This window comes from Strix uralensis, chromosome 18, assembly GCF_047716275.1.
Source record: "Strix uralensis isolate ZFMK-TIS-50842 chromosome 18, bStrUra1, whole genome shotgun sequence".
Lineage (NCBI taxonomy): Eukaryota > Metazoa > Chordata > Aves > Strigiformes > Strigidae > Strix > Strix uralensis.
This window is the reverse complement of record NC_133989.1, coordinates 10,607,034-10,632,015: the sequence shown is the minus strand read 5'-3', so window position 1 is coordinate 10,632,015 and position 24,982 is coordinate 10,607,034. Positions and strand designations below refer to the sequence as shown.

The window sequence follows — 24,982 nt, the reverse complement described above, 5'->3', positions numbered from 1 at the left end:
TGAAGACTGAAAAGTACTGTCAGTGTGACCCTTTGATGTAACTCGTTTGGTAGGAGTGTACACTGCCCAGCAATTTAAAGGAGTGGGAGGGAATCTGCAGAGTACCAAGGAACGAACTGGACTTTTGTTAATAATTGGCAGTTGGACTGAAAGCAGATGAGGGACTTCCACTGATATTATGAGATCTTTCTTAATTTAGGATATCATGCCACTGAACATTTCCTTTTAATGGTTTTAATTAATAACAGCTATTGTTGTTGTTATATTTCTTCATAATCCTTTTGTTCAAAATTGCATTCATTGGTTATACATCTTAAAAGCTTTATGAAATCAAAAGCCAGGACACAGGTGGTCTCTCTCATACAGATGTAAAACAAAAATAAAGAACATCCAAATCCAACTTATAGTGCCAGCTCCTACACCCACTGCATCCAAAAATTAATATCCACTTCTTCAAGTACAAAAATGGAGCTTCCTAAAGAGGAAAGAGCTCCTGATCAGCTGTCTCTACATCCTTGATTGTTTCATATTCTAGCATAACAAGACCATGACTTCTCTTACCTGCTCTTTATTATTACTGTTCAACAGACCAGGTTTCTTTTTCTTTTTTATAGGACTTGTCGATGCATCTTGTGGTGAGTGCCCATTAGAGGAATGTGGAGGGCTGGGAAATTTCCTTTTTTGTGCTGTGCGTTCAGCAGAGCCAGGATCTGTAACAGATACAAACAATATGAAGAGCATGTATCGATGAAAAAATTCAAATGAGGTTATGGGTTGTCATTCACACTCCTTCATCAAACAGAGTAAGAATTCTCAATCATCTTTCACCCAGTCACTGACTAAACTAGAAGGACAGACTTGCTAAGTAATGCCACCGTTAAGTGAATTCTCAGTGTAGTAACTCAGATTAACATTAAATATTTTTTTCTTTTCCCACAGCATTCTGGCCATTCATCTTTTCTCAAATTTTAGTATCTTTTAAAGTATAAGAACAATTATTTCTGTAGTTTAGCAGAGTGCTATGCTAATTTATGTCATACACTTTAAAAGCAGAGAAACAACATTAACAGTTCCTGACAGCTTCACTGATGTAATTTAGGAACACAAGCAACAAAAGTTAAAACATGGCAAGAGGAAAAGTCAGTCTTCATCATTTGTTTCTATATTTAAATAAACTTATTGAAATGTATCAAAAGAAAAAATTAAATTGTCGTATAGCCTGAAAAGAAATATGCTACCTCAAATACTTAGTCATTTGTAATACCTGCTAAACTGGATTGTAAAAAGATAAAATTAAGACAGGACTCCCAGTCAGGTAGTAACCACTGGTAACAAGACAGAGCAACAAACAGGAAGTGACACAACTTTTCAGTGGCTCCCACATTCAACCAAGCAAATTACTAGAGCAGTTTAGTAAGTCACAGCTTCCATCTATGCCTGAATTTACTATCCCAAGCAGCAAAGCTGGCAGAAGGGAGCATGTGCCTGTATCTCAGTTGCTCTAAGTTATGGACTGTCATCTTAGTGTAAACTCATCACACCAGCAACTTAAGTAGCCCTGGTGTCTCTGAACCGCATTTTATGAAATATGTGCAAAATTCTTTAAAAAATTAGAAGCAAATTGAGACATAACTCTATCAAATGAATATCTATTATGACGATCTTCATGTCTGCTTCACTCCTCCAATTATGCCAAATTATTTGAATTCTTCAAAGATTTTTAATTCACTTTTTTTTTTTTTTACTTGGTCACTGTTTTGTGTTCATTAGAATATTTAGAAGGAGTTATTTACAGCCTTAAAAGAGCTAATACACTAAAAAAAAAAAATTACTGACAAGCTCATCAGAAATATCCTTGGTAAAAATAAGAGCATCTGCACCTTCATTTTCTTAGAACAAAATTTAAATGATTCCTAATGAATATGGAATGCCAGCTCAATTACAAAGAACTTACTTTTTTCAAAAGAAACAAGCATGCAATCAGCTGTAATAGACATTCATAGAACAGTGAAATACAAGTGACAGTTCAACAGAGTTGGTTTAACAAGTTTAATTTTTCCTTAAGCTTTCAATGCATGCAACAAAACAAAATGATAGATAAAACCATGGAGATGAGAAGTCATCAATATCACAGAGAAACAACTGAACTAAGCCATTCCCTTATTTTCAGTCCCCTACTCACATGTGCTAGTACAAATGTTTTGTGGCCACACACTAAACAATTGAGGAATAAAACCTGTCTAAAAATAATTTTCTTCTGAGTAATTTTTGCTATGACCCCATTCACTGTACAGCCACACAAACACTTGTAATCATCCAGCAAAGCAGTTATACTGGATGGGAACACATAGCGAGAAAGAGAAATGCTGCTTTTGGTATTAATGCCACCTTAAAGTTTTCTTCTGTCAAACAACAGTTTTTGGCAGCTCTTTGCCAGAGTCAAACTCCTGGATGTCATGATCCTACATCCCTTCCCTCCTGGATTTGTGTTCTTGCCTTCCAGGCCTCACTGGGTGATGGGGCTGAGCCAAAACCTCACTGAAACACTTCACCTCAAGTCTCCAATGAACATCAGAGGTACCAGAACAACAACCACTAACTGGATGAACTTATCAGAGCACATCTATTGTCAACAGGTTTAAATTAACTATAAAAAGGTCCACCTAAAATACAGAAAGTTCCCCAAATAGAAAAATACCGAAAACCACAGCACTAGACTTTCACATAGGCAGTCGACAAACACCTTTCTCCACAAATGCCTCCCAATCTGACTTTTAACTATTTATTGAATGAGACGATTTTGTTGAGCTACAACATTCCTCTCAAGGGATGATTTTAACACATTTAAGGAGTCTTGCACACAATATGGCCACTGACACTTTCTCATTAGACAGTCTTCCAAGTGAGCTAGTAAAACACAGTTTAGCTTAAACTGTATTCAGAATAACGTCCGTCAAATTGAAAAGTTACACTGTATTGCATTCAAAAGTAAGATATTTTATCACAAATTTTAGAGGGTCTATGGCACAACAAAGACTGTATTAGATTACTACATGATTTCGGTATTTTGTGCAAATGTAGAGAGGAAAGAGTTAATAAGGAGAAATAAAAATTGGTTGCAATAATAATTTGCACAAATGGACATAAGATTAACAACCTATGCACTTTTCTCTAAATAGAAAAAAAGTATTTGCAACAATAGTTGAGCATGAATTGACTATGATCAAATTACTTTTTTTCCACTGTGAAAAAGGGCAAACAATACTGATGTAAAAATAGAAGTGATACATACGATGTAATCTTGATGTTAACATTAGAATGCTTGCATATATGCTTAAATTTATTGAAAATAATACAATATTTAGTGAAAAGAGTGGAAAGATGGCAAGAACCCACACAATTATTAACATAGCAAAAACATTTTGAAAAAAAATCCTCAAAAAAAAGTGATGCCACTAAAACTTACTCATGATGCAAGCTCAAGAAGTGATCTGAAAAGATATTTCTAGACTAAATTTAAGACGAATTTCTAGACTCAATTCAAGAACTTACGCTATTTAGATGCATGGAAGAAAATATAAATGAAGATGGAAAAGGTGTAGTGGAAGAAGTTCTCCTGTGCAAGAAAAGTTGTACTGGTCTACATTAATTTGTGAAAATACCAATCTTACCTATGATAATTATCATCACACTTTTTCAGGTTGGTCCAGACACATGAAAGATGTAATTGCTACCAGCTGTGAACATTATAATTTTTTCAGTTCCTGAAGCTTTTAAAAAAAATTTCCCCAAATATATCATTGCACAGAAAAAAAAACAGTGGTTTTAAAGTCTTTCTACACAAATCTATGGCAAATGTGATGCTATACGGTGCCTTCTGATTGACCAAAAGCTTGGTAACATGTCAAGATAATGATTAAGAAAACTATAAATAAATATGAAAAACATATGAAAAGATAGATGGAAGAAAATATAACTGAATGGGGAAAGAGAAATGTAGGAGCATTTGCCCATCCTGAGTTTTATTCATCTAGAATAGCTGCACCAGGCTAACAATACATGTAATTTCACCAATCCTAGGAAAAGTGTCTGCCACTAGAGATATGTAGGCACAGCTATTTCAACAGTGCCGCCTAGCAGAAATGTAGTGTTGGCTCTCAGAGAAATTTTTCTGTTGACATAAGTTATAAAATTTTGGCAAAATGTAGTTAAGGTGGTTTAAATAAACAAACAAAAACTTTTCATGTTTTGAGTTTTCTTTGACACTAAGAAATGTGATTTTTTTCTTTCCTTTCCACCCCGTTCCCTTTTATACTTGTAGGCAGCATTTAGTTACATTCTGACATGCCTAGGCTGAATTAAACCAATACAATGTGTCTGAGACCATTATTGTTACTTGACTTGTTTCAATTCAAGCGAATATGCCTCCCACTTCATTTAGGCCAAAATTTAGATTGATTTGACAATATAAAGAATTTCCAGGTAAGGTGTGTCACCTAAATGTGTGAAAAAAGAGAAAGTCTGCCTCCTACCCTCGTTAAGCAATTATGGCACTAAAAGTCCTAATACAGGTACAACGATGCTGACAGAAGACTAGGGGCTATTTTTTGAGTTTAGCTAATTATGCACAGAAGGTGGCAGAAGAACTCCTTTGGCTGGCATATGCTTCATGGATCCCAAGAGAGCTGAGCTAACACAGCTATCCTGGAAGAAACACTGCAGTATCAGTGTTGTCTTTTCCTAAACTAACTGATCCAGGGTCAGGAAAAGAGTTAAACTACCTAAACCAGAACTGAAATACAATTCAATCACAGCCAAATCCAAACTACACTTCAACAGAAAAGGTACCGATTCCATACTGAATAAACCAAACGATCACACAGACATATATGCTTGGTTAAGTGATTTCAAAAACTACTTCAACTAGTGTAATTTTCTTCTATGGTTCAAGCCTGAGCATACCAGGGATTTTCAAATAAACTAGCGGTGACTCATAGGCAACATACAAAAACTGACCTGAAATACACCTTTTTTTTTTTTACCCCCAACTGTCAAGTTATTGAAATGCACAGAGATTTTCTTGAGGCAATGTAAGATGTAACTGGAAAAAGTAAGGAATAGATATGAAAACAGCAACGCAAAGGCATTTCCTATCAGATTTAGTCGTGCTACTGTAATATGCTAATGAATTTAAGTATCACTGTACGTTGCCAATTTACCAATCTGTGAGGGATCTAATAATATGAACAATCTTTTAATTCAGTTCAAGTAAAACAAGAATCGTAGCACCTACTTAAATTTAGTTATAGTTTCCAATTCTAATTAAGATAAAAAATGGTCAAGTTGCATTTTGTGTGAATTTCTTTCAACAGCAGTGCCCCGTTTAGCACACGCTGCCTCTTTCTCCTGGGCTCTTCCAGCTGTGTTAGCAGTTTGTGTAGCTGAGCTGTGAACCAGATCAAGAAATTGATCCTTGTTAAAATAACCTGTCAGGAGGAAAGTTAATTTTTAACCCAGATCACTTCCCCAATGTAGTTTAACTTAATATTTATTACTTGAACAAAGTGAAACAAATCCAAGAGGAAAGAACAAAAAAGACTAAATTTAAACTATGCAATAACTTGGTGACTAGAACAGTTACTTAAGAGTTGGAGTCAAGTTTCTGCTCCAAAAAGGAACAAGAATTTGCATGATCGCTTCTATGTCAAGCAAGTATTTTTAAAAAGGTGTTTAATGAGCAAGAATGGTCTCACTTTGGAGAGTATCTCACCATGCCAGTTCATCACCAGTTTGTCACCAGTTAGCACATATTCCTGCAATCTCCCTGCTTCTTCTACAAAACTCCTATCATACATTGAGCAAATCAAATCAAACCAAACTTTTCAGATAGACATCAATTCGGGCACACACCTTTTCTAACTGAAAAGGCTAAGATCACTCACAGTTACTCAACACTCAGAAGGTTAATAAGAAATTAGATGTGCTGTGTACTAAATGAAGGGCATTACAGTAAAATAATGAACATTTAATTGATAAACCAATTGTACTAATTAATTTGTCAAGCAACCTTACTTCACTTATTTCTTGATTTTTGAATGTGTGGTTTTGCTTTCTTAGCAATATTTCAAAATTGTGTTTCCAGCACAAGTGAAAAAGGACACCTGAAATAACTTTTTTAATTCTCATCAAACATCACCTGTTTTTACATCACTAGGTTATTATTAATTGCTCTGTAATGTTGCCAAAGTTGACATAAGCACCTATGAATGCTCTTGCAAACCATCCATTGGGGAACAAGCTAACCTCATCTGCACCTAAAGTTTAAAATCTTTGTTTCAGTATGCCATCATGTGACTAAAGGATTAGTAACTACTGCTCCTAGGAGACAGACTAGAGCATACTTAAACGCTAAAGCAACTTAATTTCACACTTTATGACTATTTTAGAAGTCCAATTTTATGTGATGATAATGCAGTATTTAAGCAGATAAACTGTGATAGTGACTTAATACATTCTAGCATAGAAAAAACTATAAAAACAGAAACATGTTTTTATTGTCTATCAGGATCTTATTTTTCTGCAGTATATGGAGCATAGACCACAACCATATCTTCCATGTTCTGTACATTGCCAAGTGCTGTACTGTAAGCATTCAATAGCAACGATCCCTGACAACTAATTGAGAAGTCTCGTTTTTCTCAATGGAAGCAAGCACTGACTTAGAAAAGGTGTAAAAGCAAAAGGTTGTTTTCCTTGCTTTTACCATGATACCAAAATGTAATTCTTCCTGAAAACAAGTAACATCAACTTGCCTTACTGTAAGAACACAGCATAAACTGCTCCATACCAAAGACTTATCGATAGTGACAACCCCTTATGTGGTCCTTTCCATATACCTTTTTTTTTGTTAATTTAAAAACTTGCTTAAGCTAAATGCAATCAAAGTAGCCAAAATGAAATGGTGTCTACGTATGCATTTCTAAACATTTATTACACTTGCATTAGTTTTTCTACCAATAAGGCCTTAATGAGAGCTGAAATCCACAGAAGTTACACAGACCTAAATTAAAGCTTCACAGTACTCCTCCACAGATACACTTTCTTCACTTTTCCTTTCTCCAGCACTGTTATTTGCTCACCCAGGAAGCAAGGTGCTTTAGATAACAGATATGGCCAAAACCAACAAAAACCTCAAAAATTTATTTCAGCTGAGCTGGCATACAAACAAGTCCTAAAGTTGCCAGTGCCAGTTTAAAGGATGGAAATGTGGCTGACATGAAGGAGCATGCCAGCGTGGCAGGTCTGACTTAGATCAGCACATACTGCCTCAGTGTTGCACCCTCAGTGCAATGGATAGCAAGCCAATTAAGAAAAACCTGAGTAAACCAGACTTAGTGTCAAATTCAGTCTCACAAAAAGGTTTGGCAAACAAAACAAAAGCCTTCCCAAAAAGTGGAAATTGCAGGATAAAAACTTTTTACTGTAGCAAAGAACTACCCTTTTTTTTGAGCTGGTGTGGAAGGGAAGAAAAGTTTTGCACTTCAAAATAAAGCACAGACAATCAAAAAATGTATCTTTATCTTAACTACATCAAGTTTACTATACTTTCAGGAAGAGTATTAGTTAACAAATTCTGTACCTAGTTTTCTTATATTTTAAATACATGTTCTATGAAAAATGAGCTGTTATAAAGTGGTAATATCTACTGCTTGTAGAACAAAACTTTTCTGTTCTGGAAATTTTCAGAAAGTGAGAAGAGGGAAACTCAGCAACATGTTTGATTAAACAGTAACAAAAAAATTAATCAAAAAAGCTTTTCAACATGAGTTGTAATAAAGATGGTAAAATTAGCAGTCATTCTGGTTTTCCAGGAACCAGAAACAGCAATGTATTTTTTCAGTGAAAGCATTATTTTAGTCTTCTAGGAACGGTATTAGATATCAGTAAACTGAGAGTTAGTTACCCAAATAAAAGTCTTCTGTGACGTAAGCGTTTTTTTGATATCTTAATGCAAGTGGACCAGACATGCAAAATTCTGGATAATGTTTCCAATTAGAAACCTACTCAATTGTTCTATGTAAGTTAGACACTCAGCAGAACTGTTACTTAAACAGAGCCAGCCCAAGGCTACTTCTGTTAACATTAATTCTCGATCTCATGCTATTCCATTTATTATGACACAAATAGTTCTGCCAACATTTGGTGAACCAAATCAAGGAATTAAATTAGATGGAATGTAACAGGACAAAAGAACAAAAATCTCATGAAAGCACAAAAGAACAAAAATCTCATGAAAGCAGTTTCATGAAGAATTCATCTCATGGCTGTAAGAAACAGCTAGGCTAGCTTAAAAAAAGAGGGCAGCATAAGAGAGGGTACCAGAATACAAAGGTGATTGAAGACTGCTTAAGCTGTCATTACCCCACAGAAATGCGTACCTATGCCTTTAGAAGGAACAAGAACGAAAACAGAAAACTGATTTCCACCTAGACACTCACTTGTCTCTTCTTTTCTCCTCCTCAAAAGCTCTGAATACATGCACTTTAAATGGTGTTCAGGGAAATCAATGAAGAATTCTGAGAGAAAAAGGAGCAACATTAACTCCATTGTCAGCATCATTACAGTCCAATTTGATAGAACAGGCTTCAATTAATAATTTATATGGATTCCAGAACTGTGAAGTCTCCCAGTTATATTTATTATCCTGAATGGTTGCTAATAGATTCATGACTTTTCAAATCCATTACCTGTAATACCATAGAAAGCTCAATTATCATCAAAACACTTCACAAAATCATGGATAAATCTGTTAGAACTTATGCTCAACTCTGAGGCATTTTAACCTTATGCCAGAATTTTGAAACATGATGCAGTTGCAAGCAACCACTAAAGCCCTGTTTACATTCCAGAAACTTCAACTGATGCAATTAACCCAATCCAGTTGCTTAATGTAATAAATAACAGAGGTTAGCCATGGTTGTGTAAATCCAGATAAACTCCTACTATATTACAATTTTACACAAGTAGAAAAAGACACTTGTTTCTTTATTGTAGGACTCTGGAAGATAAAGAAAAAGAAACACTTGCAACAACCTGCAATATAAGAGATGTAAGCTGTTTATAAGCTAGAGCCTGGCTGTAGGACTTGGTGCCCCAAGACACTCCTGAAGACCCCCTGTTGATCACTAGGTACCAAGGGCTGCACTACCATTCACTGAAGGACTCTCAAATTACATTTGACACTGGAGTGAGAATCTCATCTTCATGTGATTAAATACTTGGTATCACTGCAAAGAAAGTTGATACACGATATACTATTATGAAACTGTTACAAAATATATAATGTATTCTAGAAATTCCATTGTACTAGTCCTTTTGCATTTATGTTCATAATATCCGAATCTTTTACCACTGAGAGAAGCCCCTAAGACCAAAGCCTTCAACAAAAACCTGCAGCAATGCAAAAACTGTAAAAGTGAGAATTCTCACCATTAAGCAGTAGTGTCTCGGTATGTGATTTTATGACAAGCCAAGACCATCTAATGACTAGCTGTCACTGATGGGGCAAGTCTGCTGCTGGCAATGACATCTGCCCAACTCCCTACTAATCTGGTGCAGGGAGGTAAGCAGGTAGAAAACTACTTGTATGCCCAAGTCCTTAAGTGACTCAGTACAGGACTGGCAAAGAGCCAGCACAGATGTAAAGACAATATAAGGGATGTATATTTGATGATGGGAAGAAGAGAGTTAAAGAACTCCTTTAGACTAGTCACTAAATAGGCAACGGTTACAGTACTAGCTGAAACATATGAAACCTACGTGGAAGTTCATCTGCCACCAGAGCTAACCACTGTTGGCAAGTTAGTAAGATAAACTATCAGAAAACTAACCCAACAATAAAAAAAAAAAAAAAATTCTTCCAGGTTAATAGGATGAAAAAGCCCCATGGAGAGTTCACTGCTGTCCAAAGAGAACAACTGCAAGTGAAGACAGAATGGCACCAAACAATTAAGTTTGTTATGCTGCTCTGGAACCACAAAACCTGGAAATACTCTGAAAATTCTTCAGAAAGGCTTGCAAGTCCCATCTTGAAATACTTAATAAACAAGGTTAAAAAGCAGGCCATAAGGCTGGAACAGAAATATAACAAGATGTTTCTGTCAGACATGTTACTGTATCATATGCAGAGGACAAAATATTATAATAATTTAACTTGTGGCCCCTCTCCTTTGCTAAATAGCATCCTCTGTTGACTCCATCTTATGGTTTTGGACTCTTTGTAGTCTCTTTAAGCTGTCACTTCCCATTTCCAGTTCTCAGATGCCTTGTGCCTTCTTGTTCTGATAAAGAGTAGTGTATTTTAAAGCGTTGCCTTTAATAAAGCTGCACATGCACAGCTTACAAGCAGATCTAAATTATAACTGGTACAGTAACTCCACTCCTCTTCCCTTCCCCACCTCACCAGATGTCTGTCCCCACAACTTCTTGCAGACAGGCACTTGCATGTAATAGCAGGGTTAATCATTTCATGATTCAGGCAAAAAACAATACTACAAAAAATGATGAATTTTCTGCTAGGTCAGTTGCTTGATACAGCTTACTATGCAACAGCATAAGCATCAGTGCCAGCTTAAGGAGAAAGGTAGAAAAATGCAGCTGAAGATGAGCACTTAGGGCTGCATACATGGCTCTGACCACAGCTACAGACTCACTCTTACATATCACAGTATAAAGCCTAAGTAAGAAGTGTCAGCTATGGTTTTAAGCTCTAGTTTCATTACAGCCTTACCCTATCTATAAATGCTTGCTAACAAAGCTCTATACTTCCTGCACTCAACTGGTATATTCCTGCCCTCTCTCCTACACCAGTTCTGGCAGTCTACCAAGCCATTTCAGCATACTAAACTAGTAGAAAACTATTCATGTTTTATGGTTCAGTTAGTTTTTTGCCAGCTTAGGTATGGAAGGAAGTGGATAAAACTGCTGCGTTGAGCAGTTTGACCAGCTTAAGCTGCTTTGAAACCACCACCTTACTTAAACCGAATTCAAGGGCTACATTAGCACCGTTGTTACAAATTAAACAACGCATGTTTCATCTTAGCTTAAACTGAACTAGCATTGATTTATAGCAATTAAAATTAAACTGCTTATGCCAAAACAAAAATGCTCATGAAGAGGTCTGCATCAGGCTAATTGGGTTTACAGCAATTTTATTTTCCTACAACTTTCTGTAGACATGGCCTCACATGAGCTGTACAAACTGTAGCAGAGCAGGTTAGCTTACAAATTTGGAGCATATCAGCTTCTCCAGGATAAGTGTAAAGTTACACAATACCACTGATTGATCTCCTGCAGACTTCTCAGACCATCAAAAAACCCAAACAAACCAAGAAGAGCTGTATGCTTCCCTTAAGGGTTTGCCTATATGGGGTCAATTTCCTCATCCACATCCTTTCCAAATACACAAAGCAAAATTCTGAACAAGATTAATGTTACAAGAAGAAATGTTACCACTAGCCCACCATTCTAGAACCTTGATGCAATTTTTCTGCCTTATACAAAGTTTAACAACAGTTCTAAAACTCTAGACTTTTCTGCTGCAGAAACACTGCACTGAACTAACAGAGAAACTTGTCTCAATCCAAATAACAGAAGTCCAGAAACATTAATTTTAGTAGGCCAGCTCTTGGCAGATGAAATTTATGATCCTTTTGTTTTCTATGCAAAACTACATATTCAACTATTATAAAGCTGTACCACTAATTCATGGATTAGGTTGGGAATACGACAGAGCAAGATGGCTTACAGGCAAGTTTCAAGATTTCTTTAGAACCCACATTACTTCTTCATGGAAAAAAATACATACTTTAAGGGCTTGGGGGGTGGTAGTTGTTATTCTTGCCCTTAGAATGGTGCTGGCGTGGGTTTCATCAACATACATGTCAAACTTAACAAACCAATTAAAGCAAATCAGTATCTATTTAAATAAATATCAATCCCATTATTATTATTCAATTAATTCAACCACTGTTAAGTTTTATCTTCACTACGGTGATGTACAAAGGCTGTTGGGATCACTCCCACTGGTGTTTAAAACACTGAGAGTCCTGCTGTGTACAAACCAGTGACTCGCACACAATGACAGCTTGGGCCAATATAAACTAGCACTGTGGTGATCCTGTCTTTGTCTTCCAAACCACTCTCCTTTCAATCACTATCAGAGCATTTCAGGGAGTTGTATCAATAGTAAACTCACTCAGTATAAAAACATGAGTATTTTTCTGACAGGTTAACTCCCTCATAAACGATCAATTTGAATTGATCAGAGCCCACAAAGCAAGGGGAGCTGCAAGACCATGTGGCTGAGAAGGTTGGGAGATGAAAGACTGACCCTTTCAATAATCACAAGGTATTAAATAAGCTCACTGCCCTGGGAAACTTCATCTCAACCCTACAAAAAAATAGTAAAAAGTTTTCTGGGGGCTTAATTCATTGAAACAATACACCTCAAGGTCAGACCAACACTATAACTAATGCAAGGGAATTGCAACTTTTTATATGGACCATACACCTGTTTCTGGGCCAAGTAAAGCAACAGAACTAAAATGCAGACTCTACATGAATAGGTATCAGACTCATAAATGACTGAGACATTGATTATGTCAGAGTAACATAAGTAATAGTTTACCTCACTTGATGCATGTGAAATTCTTACTAGTACTAATACGTGAGCCTAAGCCTTTCTAGGGAGAAATGAAGGTGAGATTTCATGGGCAGCTAAATGCATCTACTAATGCCAACTGTCTCTTACATTGAGTTCTCATACCAAACTGTTTCACGAACAAACTGGTCACTACCACAGCAGAAAAACGTTTCAGTTTTTAAGTGGGTTAGAAAGTTCAAGTGGCTGGGATCTGACAAGCACCACAAAGTAAGCAAGCAGTGGGACTACAGAGCTGGGAGCTTACCCCCATTCAGCAGCAATAATTAAAGCAACAAAAAAATATTTTACCTTCTGCTGGCTTAGAAGACTGAAATACAGAGATAAGCAAACATCAAAAGCAGTCCAGTGATGGAGACTGACATGCAAGACCAGAAGCAGAGAAGGAAGAAAAGGACAGGTAGAAGGAGCAAAAAGAGCAAGAGAATCTCTTCTGAGCTGTCAGACCATATGTAATACCTCATCTAACCATACCATGAGAAGTGAAACAAGAAATTTACTGTCTGTTAGTACAAATAAGACCTAAATGCAGTTTTATAACCATGTTATCTACCCAAGCTCCCTCATTAAAGAATGAAGGAATGCCAGTGATCTGTGTCATACTTTCAAGACAATCACATCTTCACATTCAAACTAGACTTATGACCCCTGTAGTAGAAATGTAGAGAGTAAGTGGGTATGTGCCAGAATTTAAGGACTGTAGTAACCACTGCTGCCATTTTACAGAAATGGCTTTCAAGTAAACTGAGCTGCAAAGTCAGCTGCAAGTACAAAAGGAGATGGACAGGCAGCTGGCAGTCAATTACAAATAACTGGAGTAAACAATTACCTGCAAGTATTCTGATTGAAGGGCATTTCTGTCCCCCCACTCCAAATGACAGTGGGAATATTTACACTGATATAGGTGGTTACATATTTGGCTTTCTTTACACTAAGAGATAACATCATTTGCCTGTATTAACTCATTCATAGGGAAAACTCCAGAAACCGGATGGATGGAAATGCTCAGTCACCTGCAATTCCTCCACCAAGTTTAATTAATGCCAGGAATGAATACCTAAATGTCCATGAAATACATACTGCTCAGGGGATCAATTTTTGTGGAAACAGAAATGTTACTGTTCTTTATTCTTAGGAAAATTAGGATTCATTACTGTAGAAATACTACCTTATTATTATTACTACTATTTTCTCCTATATTGAAAAACTAAAAGTCCTTTAAAGGAAGTCATGATAAGTGAGACGGTACAAAAGACTTATGTTTTCTGTAATTTAACCTTAGTTATTCATAAACCAGAAATAACAATGGTGGCAGGGGAGCGGGGGGGGGGGGGGGGGGGGGGATGTCTGACATATAATGAAAACCAAGCAAAAATTAAAACACTAACATACAATAGTCATTGTAAAAAATATGAGTCTTGAGTCTTGACTCAAGAGCAGCTTCATGGCAGATTATGCAGTTTCACTATTCTGGTTTACAAATACACATATGTTGTACAACATAGATGAAATATTCCTTCTTACCCACCTTTGGATCGAGTGGAGATATCCATCCCCTCCACCACCTCCTGCTCTGCCTTTATTTCCTCTTCAGCCAAGCTGCAGGATTCAAAAAGGAGAATAGAACAGTTATAGTTTGTATTATTCTCATGTCTAACTTCATGTATAGAAGTTCAACATAACACTGTCAAACACAACCATATTAAAATTTCTGATGAAATGACATATGATGTTTGCCAGCATATACACTAAAACATGTAGAGAAATATTTCAGGTACACATGTATGCTGAATGTTACCTATTACAAAGGTAACATTTTTATACTAATGGCAGTCTTGTAACATGTACCAAAGATTATGTCACTGTATGTATAAATTTTATGTGACAGACAAACAGGAATTCTGTTCCTCGTCGCTCCTAATCCAAGGCCTCTATGAACTGTGTGGACAGATGCCTGCTAACATTTAAACACTCACCAGCATCAGTGAACAGATTAGCTGAAGTAACAGATTTAGCAACACGGAACAGCTTTCTAAATTCAAAGGTAAAATGCAATTTTAAAAACTATTAAACAAATAATTTCAAGGATTTTGAAACTAGACTATATAACAAAACCCTGAGTATTTATAATTTATTGGCAATACAATTCCACTGATTATTAACTATAATAAAGAGTGAACAGAACAGAGTTGTTACTATTATTCAGCCATTCAATCTTACATACAGAGTTTTAACTTATTCCAGGCAGAATTAAATGATTAAGTAATGACAAACTATATCTGACTTGCTGATAATTCTACATTCTTATAGAGATGCTATTCAAGAAAATAACTCAATGAATTCAGCTAGTTAAGTCAGTTTGGGGAGGGAAGGTAGATGGAAGAGGGAAAAAGAACTAGAACAAATAGTGAGTTACACAGCAGTTTTGGAGATCTGACTTTCGTAGATGAAAGATAAAAGAAAACATATGATGTTGAAGCAAGCCCAAACTCAAAATTATAAACAAATGAGGTTATGGTGCTTGAAGCAGGTATCACAGTTGTCCATTAACACCACCAGAGCAAAACAGCCAAGCAGGATGTAGATCTTTTCCTCTGTAGTGACAATTTACTGTCCAGTCTGTTAATGTAAGTTGCTGCTGATACCAGTTTACATTGATATGGCAGACTGTGAACTACTGCTGCTATGGAATGGACTGAGATTCCATTCAGCCACCCCAGCTCCAGGAAGTTATTGCTCCCAGAGAGGCCAAGAGGACAGCTAGAGATCTTTGCTTTAGCCACTGTGGCTGAATCTGCCTGAGACAGCTAAACAGAGCTCAGAAACAACACTGAGGACTTGGTTACATTTATATCAGAGAAACTCTTCAACCTGACAAACAGTTTATATTAGCAGGAGTTTTGTTACTAGTATAAGTTAAAACAGCTTCCTAAATGAAGTAAAACTTACAAGCACAAGGACTTTTTAGTCTGTTATTTGCCAAAACTACTTTTAATCAACTATCAGCTACCAGGGGTTGGGTTGCAATTTCTTTCACGCTTCTAAACAGGACAGTTACGTCAGCAAAAATTTTAAATACAAATTAACCAAGCTCAATGTATGGAAGACCCAAAGCTCAGAAGATCCATGAGCTCCAAAAATCATCTGCTCTGTCATTTTATATAGCAATAATTTACAAATTAAGTTCTTTAAAGTCATAAAACACTTAAGAGAAGTTATATTCTACCAGCATCCAATCTCCCAGTTCGTGGACTATGCTGTTAATTTCAGTAGCAAGGAAAAGGCACCCATACGACCAGAATTATGGTATATGTGCAGCACAGTTGACCTTAGCACAATGCTTCTCAGATTTATTTTGCATTGGTAGATTAAATGCATAACATAGCTGACCATACTACAATGCTCACCAATTTACTATGCATGGGCAGATCAATTATACTGCACATTCGTTACACCCTTTCCCAGAGGGCCTTCAGCAACGAGGAGCTGGCAGTGTGTTGCAGACACCAAAACATTTCATGCACCACTTGCCTCTGCCCATTCTCTTTCCTAAGCAATATGAAGGGATGGGCTCACGGGATGGGTTCATTGTTCTCTTCCAATGTTTTATTGTTTTTTTCTTCCCCTCCCCCTTACAAAATCCTACTTCAATATCACCAAATTGTAACAAAACCCACATTTTTAAAACATCATGTATATATGATTAATAATGCACATAGGTAAATACGTAATAAAACACACTAATTCTGTCAAGAGTGAAGTAATCTGGCAATACACATTACCTGGTTTTAAAATACAGATGCAGTTTCAGCCACAGACTAGGACATACAAGTCCTCATGAGACTCTGGTTGAAGTCTTAAGATCATTTTACACAGATTGCTACTAAAAGGAGTGGTTTCCCCAATCCCTAACTTCATGTTCCAGAAATCACGTTCATTTTAACTGAATCAGTTCTGTGATCTAGCTCACTGTAGCTGGATGTGCAGAAAAGACGAAATGGGAGTGTACCACGTGTAGGGAAGGGGGGAAAAGGGGAATATCCTTTTAGCAGCAGCCCACATTTAAGTTACATTAAAGCAGTCTTAACACTCCTGACTCATCCAAATCTATGGGGTGTATTTTGCTCAAATCACAGCCTCAGGGGAACATGATACAAAAAAGATAGAGTAGTTGCTACAAGTCAGTATTAAAAGACACGGAGTTGTGCCTGAGTCCTGGCTGAGAAATGAGGGTGACAGATCAGTGCAGCAATACAGTAGCAGGAACTGTTCCTACATCCCTGAGCCAAAGCAGCACAGGAAGTTACAGAGCTGACTGAAGACGCTCTGCACCTATGGGCCCAAACCTAGCACTGCGGGGTTGTAACAGGCCAGGACTCCTACGTTTAGTTACAGCATATGAGATTTCTTCAGCTCTAAACCTGTCTCGTCCCATCTAATGAGCTTAATTTAGGAAATTCAGCCAGTTTCTTCCATCACCTTTTTGAATATTCTTTCAATAGATCTATAGAGACAAGAAAAACATTCTTCATAAGCAGTTCCAAGATGAACAAAGTATCTTGCCTTGACACATCTCTGATACATTACATAAAAGATGCCTGAAGACAGCTTTCCCAAAGATTTGAAGTATAAATGAACAGTCAGAAAATGCATTCACTACTTGACACAAAGGTTCTTAATTTTTCTTAGTGATGGAGGTGCATATATCACACACATATGCACACTGTACGTCACCCACGACTAAAACAAAATTCAGCGACTATCTGCTGCACTAGGAAAACTGAATCTTAGAGGAACAGATTGCATCTCCACATTCTCTACTATAATTAATCTCATGCAATCTTTCAAGGGCACAAACATTTAAATATGTAAGAAAATCACTGAGATTGTTCTGAAAAAAATGAAAATGTTGGGGGGGAACAGTTAAATAAGCATAGTAGACATAGCTATAAGAGATACTTAAAATTCACAGCTCTTCAGAAGCATGTCCTATTGTTTTATTTGCCGTAATGTATTATGACTTGCACAACATGATGCTGTTTGAATGGTGGCAGTGATGATTGTAGTGGTAATCTTTAAGACTCAAATTTGTAAATGCATGGTAGCAACTCACAGCAAGTTTATAGTAACTTTTCTAAAGCTGACAGATCTTTTCACCTTTGCACCTTGCATCAATATAAGCAATATTCTGAAAATGCTTCATAAAGAACAAACTTCCAAACACAGAAATTTCATTAGCAAAAGATTTCCAATTAAATAATTCAAGAAAAAACAGGTCCTTAATGACAGGTACCTTACTATTACCCACACAAAATAAAAAGAAATTTAAAACCAGCAGCAAAATAATAATAAACAAGTTCTATGGAAACAAGAACTGTATGATCAAGTGGACTATTCTAGAGAATTTTATTGTGAGAACTCGTTTTTGCAGGGCTTAGACCTGTTATTTCAGATAGCATGCATTACTATCATGCATGTGTACTATGAATGTGATGTTCTGAGGTTGCAGATCAGAAATGATACTGGTATATACACAATTAAGTACCTAGATGAATACAATAAATACCTTATGCCATTCTGAAAGCTACTCTTGTTTCCTCATTAAGATGAATGAACACAGAGGAACATATTTTAAGAACACAACTGAAATTTAAGCTTTGCCAGTTTCACTGTCAATTGACAAGAACACCAATTAATCATTTAAAACTTCCCTACTTGTATTCACAAAACTTACAAAAAAAAGATGTTTTCTCAAATGTTAAATTAATTTGTTTCATATAAATTATTTTAACATGTCTGAATGAGGGGAGAAGGGGTGGAGGTTATTCCCTTGGGGATAGTTGGGGACAGAAAGAAAAAAAATAATAAATAATAAGGATTGCAAACATACAAGATTTATTGATACTTAGGTAAAAATGCAAAAAGAATTCAGCTGCCCAATTTTTAAATATGTTCTCTATTAAACTGAAGAGAGGGTGGGTTTTTTATTTTGAAATTCAGGTTTTCAAATTTCAGACCAGTAAATAAAATACTGACTTTTCTGTTTAGGAGGATCATTCCTGTACTATTAGTAGTACTTACCTGAAAAATGTACATATACAAAAATATTTAAAGCTGCTCTAACCTATATTAACTACAAAGAGCAATTAAAAGTTGCAGATGAACCACTGCACCTTGACATTTAACCAAGAAAAGCTGACAGATATGGAAAACCACTCGAAACAGCTAATGTCCACATACACAATCTAGATCTGCATTAGGGAATAAACACATTAATTTAAAATCAAGAACTATATAGTTATGGAATTCATTTTTCCTTTTAGTTAATAGAAAACAAAACAAAAACCCACTGATTTAAGACTATAAGCACTAAAACTGAATTTCATCCTTAAGATAATTCCTGCCTCTCCTATATCACATTTGTGAGTAGCAATTCTAAATAATGATTTCAAAAAACTGCATTCAATAAAAAATTGAAAAAAATATTTGCATGCCATTGCTGAATAAATAGCAGCTTTGTATAAGCACTCACCTATAACAGTCTCTTACTCATCGGTAGCTATGCTATTTATGCAGGATTCTTAAAATGGCGTCTGACAGCACTGCACTGCCTCATTCCTGTACTGTAGCTAAAATGGTAGCAGTTTATTCAATAACAGTATCTCTTGTTTAAACAGCAGTGCTATATTCAAAGCAAGCATCTAAATATCAGAAATGGTAAAGTATGACAAAAGGACACCTGACATCCAAATGTTTAACTAAAAAGGCACAGGACGGGGAGTTTTGTGAAGTTACAGGTTACTAAGGAAATCACTCAGTTTTAGATTCACTCTCCAGTTTGAGCGCATCATATTTTATGTTTCCTTTTGCAGAATTCCCTGCAAAATGCTCAATTTGTATTAAGCAATTAACATACAAAAAAAAAGATTGTTCAGATATCTACATACAGCAATGTTTAAGCTAGTTACCTCTGATAACAAGCAAAGTAAATATATATATATTTTAATTTAAAGAACATTCAGGTTCTTTTCAAAACCTTATTCTTATTATGTGTGCATTCAAAACAGCTCCACAAAACAGAAAATCAGGGGAGGGAGGGAGATCCTTGGTGTCATACTGTCTTCTTTAAGACTATAAACTACAGAGCTGAGGCCCAAGCAAGGCAACCAGAATAGCTACGGATTTCAGATGCTAAAAACATAATTTGAGAGTAATCATGTTTGAAAGTAAAGGTTTATGCTGGCTAGATTAAGGATGTTAACATCCTGCTACACCATGGTTTTAATCTCACAGTATGAAACACGGATGCTATGACAATTGGCAATAAAGGGTTAACATAAGAATGACAGACAGCTTCTATCAAATAAATAAAACTCAGTTCCTATGTAGCTATTTCTAAATTAGACTTTAACCCATGAATACAAGACATGTTTATTAATAAATATATTTTAAATACTTTCTAAATACAATTTAAAGGGCCAAGCTCGATGGCCTACTATGATGGTTTTCAGTCTCTGGTTTGCAGACCCCTCAAAGCCAGTGTACTACTACTACTAAGGGGTTTGCAGACAATAACTAAGTAAATGAAACCTAGTCTAACAGGCTTAAATTCACTATAATGGGATTCATGTGCCCATGGGAAAAATATTAGGGATCCACAAATAACAAAATTTGAAAATTGCTGTCTACTATATTCTACATGGGCAAAGATTATGTTGAACTTCCAAGATATTTAGGAGATTCAAACTAATACCCTGAATTCCAGACAGAGGAGAGCTTTTACTGAGATTTATTGCCCTTTAACCAATTATGCTGGAGTGGCACCATCAGTATGGAAAACTGACCATGACCTGTCACTTTTCAGCTACTGGATCCATATGGCCAACACTTCAAAACAAAGCAAAAAGGAAAACAAAACAAACAAAAAAACCCCCACCAAGCAAAAGTGATATCACAAAATGGAAGACAGCTCAGGAAGACAAACCAAATGAAGTTTGTGGACACTGATATAAAGGGCTAAATGTGTAATGTAATCTACCTATTTATGATTTTTTTGAGCACGAAGTTCCTTTTATTACATGCTTCCTTAGTAGCAATGTTGGTTTTCCCCTAGACTTCAATACTCCTGCCTGATGTGAGGGGGGGAAATGTCACATTTGGAGTGGTTGATACTCTGCATTTTTTTCATTCTCAGTATGTTAAGTAGTGTCATTTGTTTAAAGAAATCACTCGGTTTTTCCCTAGCACTATTTAGCTTCCAACTAAAACAGTTTGCCTGCAAAGAATGAAAGAGGCACGTAGGTTTTAAAAAGCTACTGTTTTCATCATAATTTATAATCCAGATCACTCCTTTGTTTTTCCCCCTCTGCATTCTTAGTCCAGTTAATTACAAAAGTAACTGGATGTTGGCACTAAATAATAATGGCTAATCATATTCATCCTGGGCAATTTAAATTACTCTTTAGTAGCCAGAAAACTTAAAAGTGCAATTATACGATTAACTGCTAGTTACATTAGAATAATGGCCATTTACTACAAGCTGAATAAACCTCAGCTACATTGCTTAAACCTCATCTACATTGCTTCATACATGTCCTGTCTAATTGTGATATTAACAAGATCCAGTCCTGTAAAATATTGTGTAGAAAGAATACGTGCTTTTTCCCCGCGTCTATCTCTTAAACAAAACCCCACATTCCATCTGTCCTGAACAGTAGAAAAAACAGCACAGAGTGCTTCTTATTATGCAATCTATGAAAGTGAGTGATAACATCATACCTTGACAAAGCACCAAAAATATATGAAATTCTTCAGCTTGGCTGAATTTGCTTTACTTAGATGGAACAAAGATGGTAGAAATTTCCAGAAGGCCTTTCTCAGTCTTGCCACTGCAATTGTCAATCTTTAACCTACCCTCTGCTTCTATTGGCTCAAGTACTCCATGGAGCAGCGCGATTGGGCTGATCTGTAAAACAACACTGCTGTCTCTACCTTGCCTCAGACATCTTGCTGCAATGCAGACATTTATTTTTTGTGAACTATAAAAGAATTATATTTGAGTGATTAAAAATAGTGAACTTTAACAGACTCACAATGCTATGTTTCATTACATACACAAGGGCAGCTTATACAAATATGCTTCACTGTCAGCAGTGTGTCTGGAGGTGCAGATTTGAAACAGATCCTAGTTTAACAAAACCTGTGGGAGCCATTTTAATACAAGCTTTCTCATTGCAGATCACTTACTCCTGCTTCCTCATATTAAACAAATATTATGTTGTGCACTATTTAAGACTGAAAGTAAACTGCTAATGTGTATAAACTACTGCTAGGAAAATTATGTCCAAATGTAATTTCTATTTTAGCAGCTGAAGAACAGAAACCAGAATAACTTCTTAGCTGTGTTAGCACTTTTACGTATGCTGAAAAATGCATTAAAATTGCATACAAAAATGCTATCACATGAAACTCAGTGAAACACCCCAGCAGTGTTTCAGGTTGCAAACTGAACTAGACAGTCTTATAATCAAATCGGGGGGGGGGGGGGGGGGAGGACTGTTAAGCAAAGTGATATTCAAAGAAAGATACTCATACTGGCAAACAAGTAACCACAGGTAAATTGTTATGTTACAGCATGTTATCAAATATATGGCAACCTTTTATAAAAGTTAGCATGTAACCGTGCCTCAGTGCAGTCATTTGCAAAGCTAGCTTAGCTCTAAGTTCTTTCCTAAAATCATGAATATGGGTGGACTGTTAAAACAAATTATATTAAAAGCACTGAAGAGCATCCTTCCTCTGCTTTTGTAACAACACTGGTGATCACTGAAAAACAGCTTGTTAAAACAAGCATGCAAGCGCTACAATTAAAATCTTAATAAAGGGCCTAAAATGTTCTAAATTAGTTACAAATCAAGGAGGTTTGTCTGAGATTATACTTTGTATAGTATCAGAAACACATATTCATTAAACATTATTTACTTTACTTCATAGGGTCACTTCATTGCTGAGTACTAGCACTTTCATCACACCTCAAAAGCCTAAGGAACAACGAAAATGCGCTTTACCCGACAAACATGGTAATTAATGATCTATGAACAAACAACAAGTAGAATATTTTTCACTGACCTGAGGTAAACAGGAAGTATAAGCTTCAAACTTTAGAGGCAAATTATCAAAAAAATAGTGCATTCAAATTGGAACAGTTTACATGTACAAGTCCCTTAAAATGGACGCTAAGCAAATCTGATTTTTTATATGACTAACCACTAACATTTCTTCATCTACTGGACTAACTGACCCAGTAAAAACAAAATGTTTGGAAAACTATTAAAAATGTTCGGAGTAGCATGCTGCTTACTTACCAACTGTTCAAGCACCCATCTCATTTTTCCAGTTAAGAAGATACAACAGGCTGGCAGATTTGGGAATTGATCAAAAAGGAATTTCTTGAAATAATTACGTAGCATTAAACCAAAAGTTTAAAAAAAAAAAAAAAAAAAAGGAAAAATAACAAGAACGAACAACATGTACTACTGTCATGAACCACACATGATTTTATATCCTCTGGACTCCACAACACAGAACTGTGGCTGATACAGTGTAAAACAAAAAGGCACAGATAAAAGATACATTAGTTTATTTGAACTATGTAAAACAAGAAAGCTAACAGTTCAAAAACATTTTCCATAAAGAATCAGATTTGTAAACAGATGTACTGCTGCATTTTATTGAGCAGCAACTCATTTCCAAAATCTGCAGCATAAAAACTGCCTTTTAAAGGAACAAAATATTAACCATACATTGTCCCTCAGAAAGAGAAACACGTTGTATTAATTACTCCTGCAAGAAAAAAGGTTCAATAATCATTTTAAGTTACGATAAGCTGCATAAAAAACATGATGCAACAGCACACCACCACCTAGGCCCAATATCTACAATCTGCCATTAGCACTTTTTGCTGATGTCTAGGTTTTTAAAAATCCTATATTTTCTGAGAGATAACTTATCTTAGCTATTCCATTCACTGTTTAGAAAGGTAAACTTGCCTGTTCTTCTGTCTGCCATTATCCCTGCTTGACTCCCTGTAGGGCAGTTAAATGCATCTGCTCCCTAGCTTCCATTTTCTCTTCAGCAGGCATGTGACACAACAGACAATAGTGCTGGCAAACTGCTCAGAGAGAGAAAGCTTCTTTGGAATACCAGGATCTTGATAAACTCTAAAAACACCATCCTCCTGTGAAGAAGTAGGTATGCCAAGGTTTTGCCAGTCTGCAAAATAAAGCTGTGGCTAATGGCTACTAACCATGTGACCCAAGAAAGCAAATTTAAACAGTTCCAACTTAATAAAGTGCTGTGGTGTGAGTTTTGCACAACAAATCACAGAGAATCACACTCTCAACCCACAACTCATAGGTCTTAGAGAAAAAAAAATGTAAAAAGTAAGGCTTACCTCTGTGGATGCATTGTTAACACAGTGTTATGTCAATACTTATAAAACATGGAGGACAGGCTCTCAGTACTCAGGCAGAAAGGGCTTGGCACTTCAGCTTGATGATCTGTCTTCCTAATAAAAGCTAATCCCGGATTGGCTACTTTGGTAAATCTGAATGTAAAGCTTCAGGGGATTGGCTGAAACACTTCCTGAGCGATTATCTTTGTGCAGCTCTGGCAAGCAGGAGCCATCCTGTGCATAGAGAAGACAGGCTAAGCTAGGCCCGTTTCTGCAAAAGAAACTTGAAAAGAAACCCTAAATGTGCACTCCCCGTGTAAAATACACAGATTTTCGAGCAGGGGGAAGTGATTGCAAACTGCCTGCCTGAGCAAATGTGTCTCAACATGCCAGTACTGAAGGCATTTGGGTATTTTAAACCTGGAGGAGGAGGAGTTCACCCAGGTCACAAAAGCTGTTCCTTATAAACAAAAAGCTAAATTCACTTTGCTGGTGCTCTGCAATGTGTTGCACGGAGAAAGCAAGGCCACAGAAAGAGAGCAAAACATACTGAAAGTGAACATGCACAAGAGGGACTGAAATGACTAACTGAAAATTCAGAGTGAAAATTCAGAATTCTCCTATTCCAGAATTTAAATATATTAACACCTACCGTAGCAACCATATACCGACAGTGTGATTTCTTTAGATACTATGATAAGCTGAGCTTTAAATAGGAAAAACTTCATCTCATTTCCACAAAAGCTATTATACAATTGAAATTGCACTATCACAGAGAGTTGCTGCCATGCACTGCATGCCCTCCCTGT

The 24,982-nt window shown here is 36.3% G+C and overlaps 1 protein-coding gene across 10 annotated transcripts in view; it reads right to left on the bottom strand.

Moving 5' to 3' along the window:
- ZMYND8 (zinc finger MYND-type containing 8) overlaps positions 1–24,259 on the bottom strand; it is a 59,904-nt gene extending 35,645 nt beyond the window's left edge. For 9 of the 10 annotated variants that reach the window (XR_012631483.1, XR_012631484.1, XR_012631485.1 and 6 more), the window contains exons 1-4: positions 24,174–24,259; positions 14,250–14,320; positions 8,499–8,576; positions 562–710 (exon numbers count right to left, since the gene is read on the bottom strand). Coding sequence is in view for 6 of the 10 variants with exons in the window: in XM_074888747.1 (XP_074744848.1) it covers positions 562–710; positions 8,499–8,576; positions 14,250–14,320; positions 24,174–24,187 (312 nt within the window). In the remaining 4 variants the exon portion in view is untranslated. The remainder of the gene's footprint in view (positions 1–561; positions 711–8,498; positions 8,577–14,249; positions 14,321–24,173) is intronic. The other variant, XM_074888746.1, reaches the window with a different exon arrangement.
- Between the last annotated feature and the right edge of the window lie 723 nt (positions 24,260–24,982).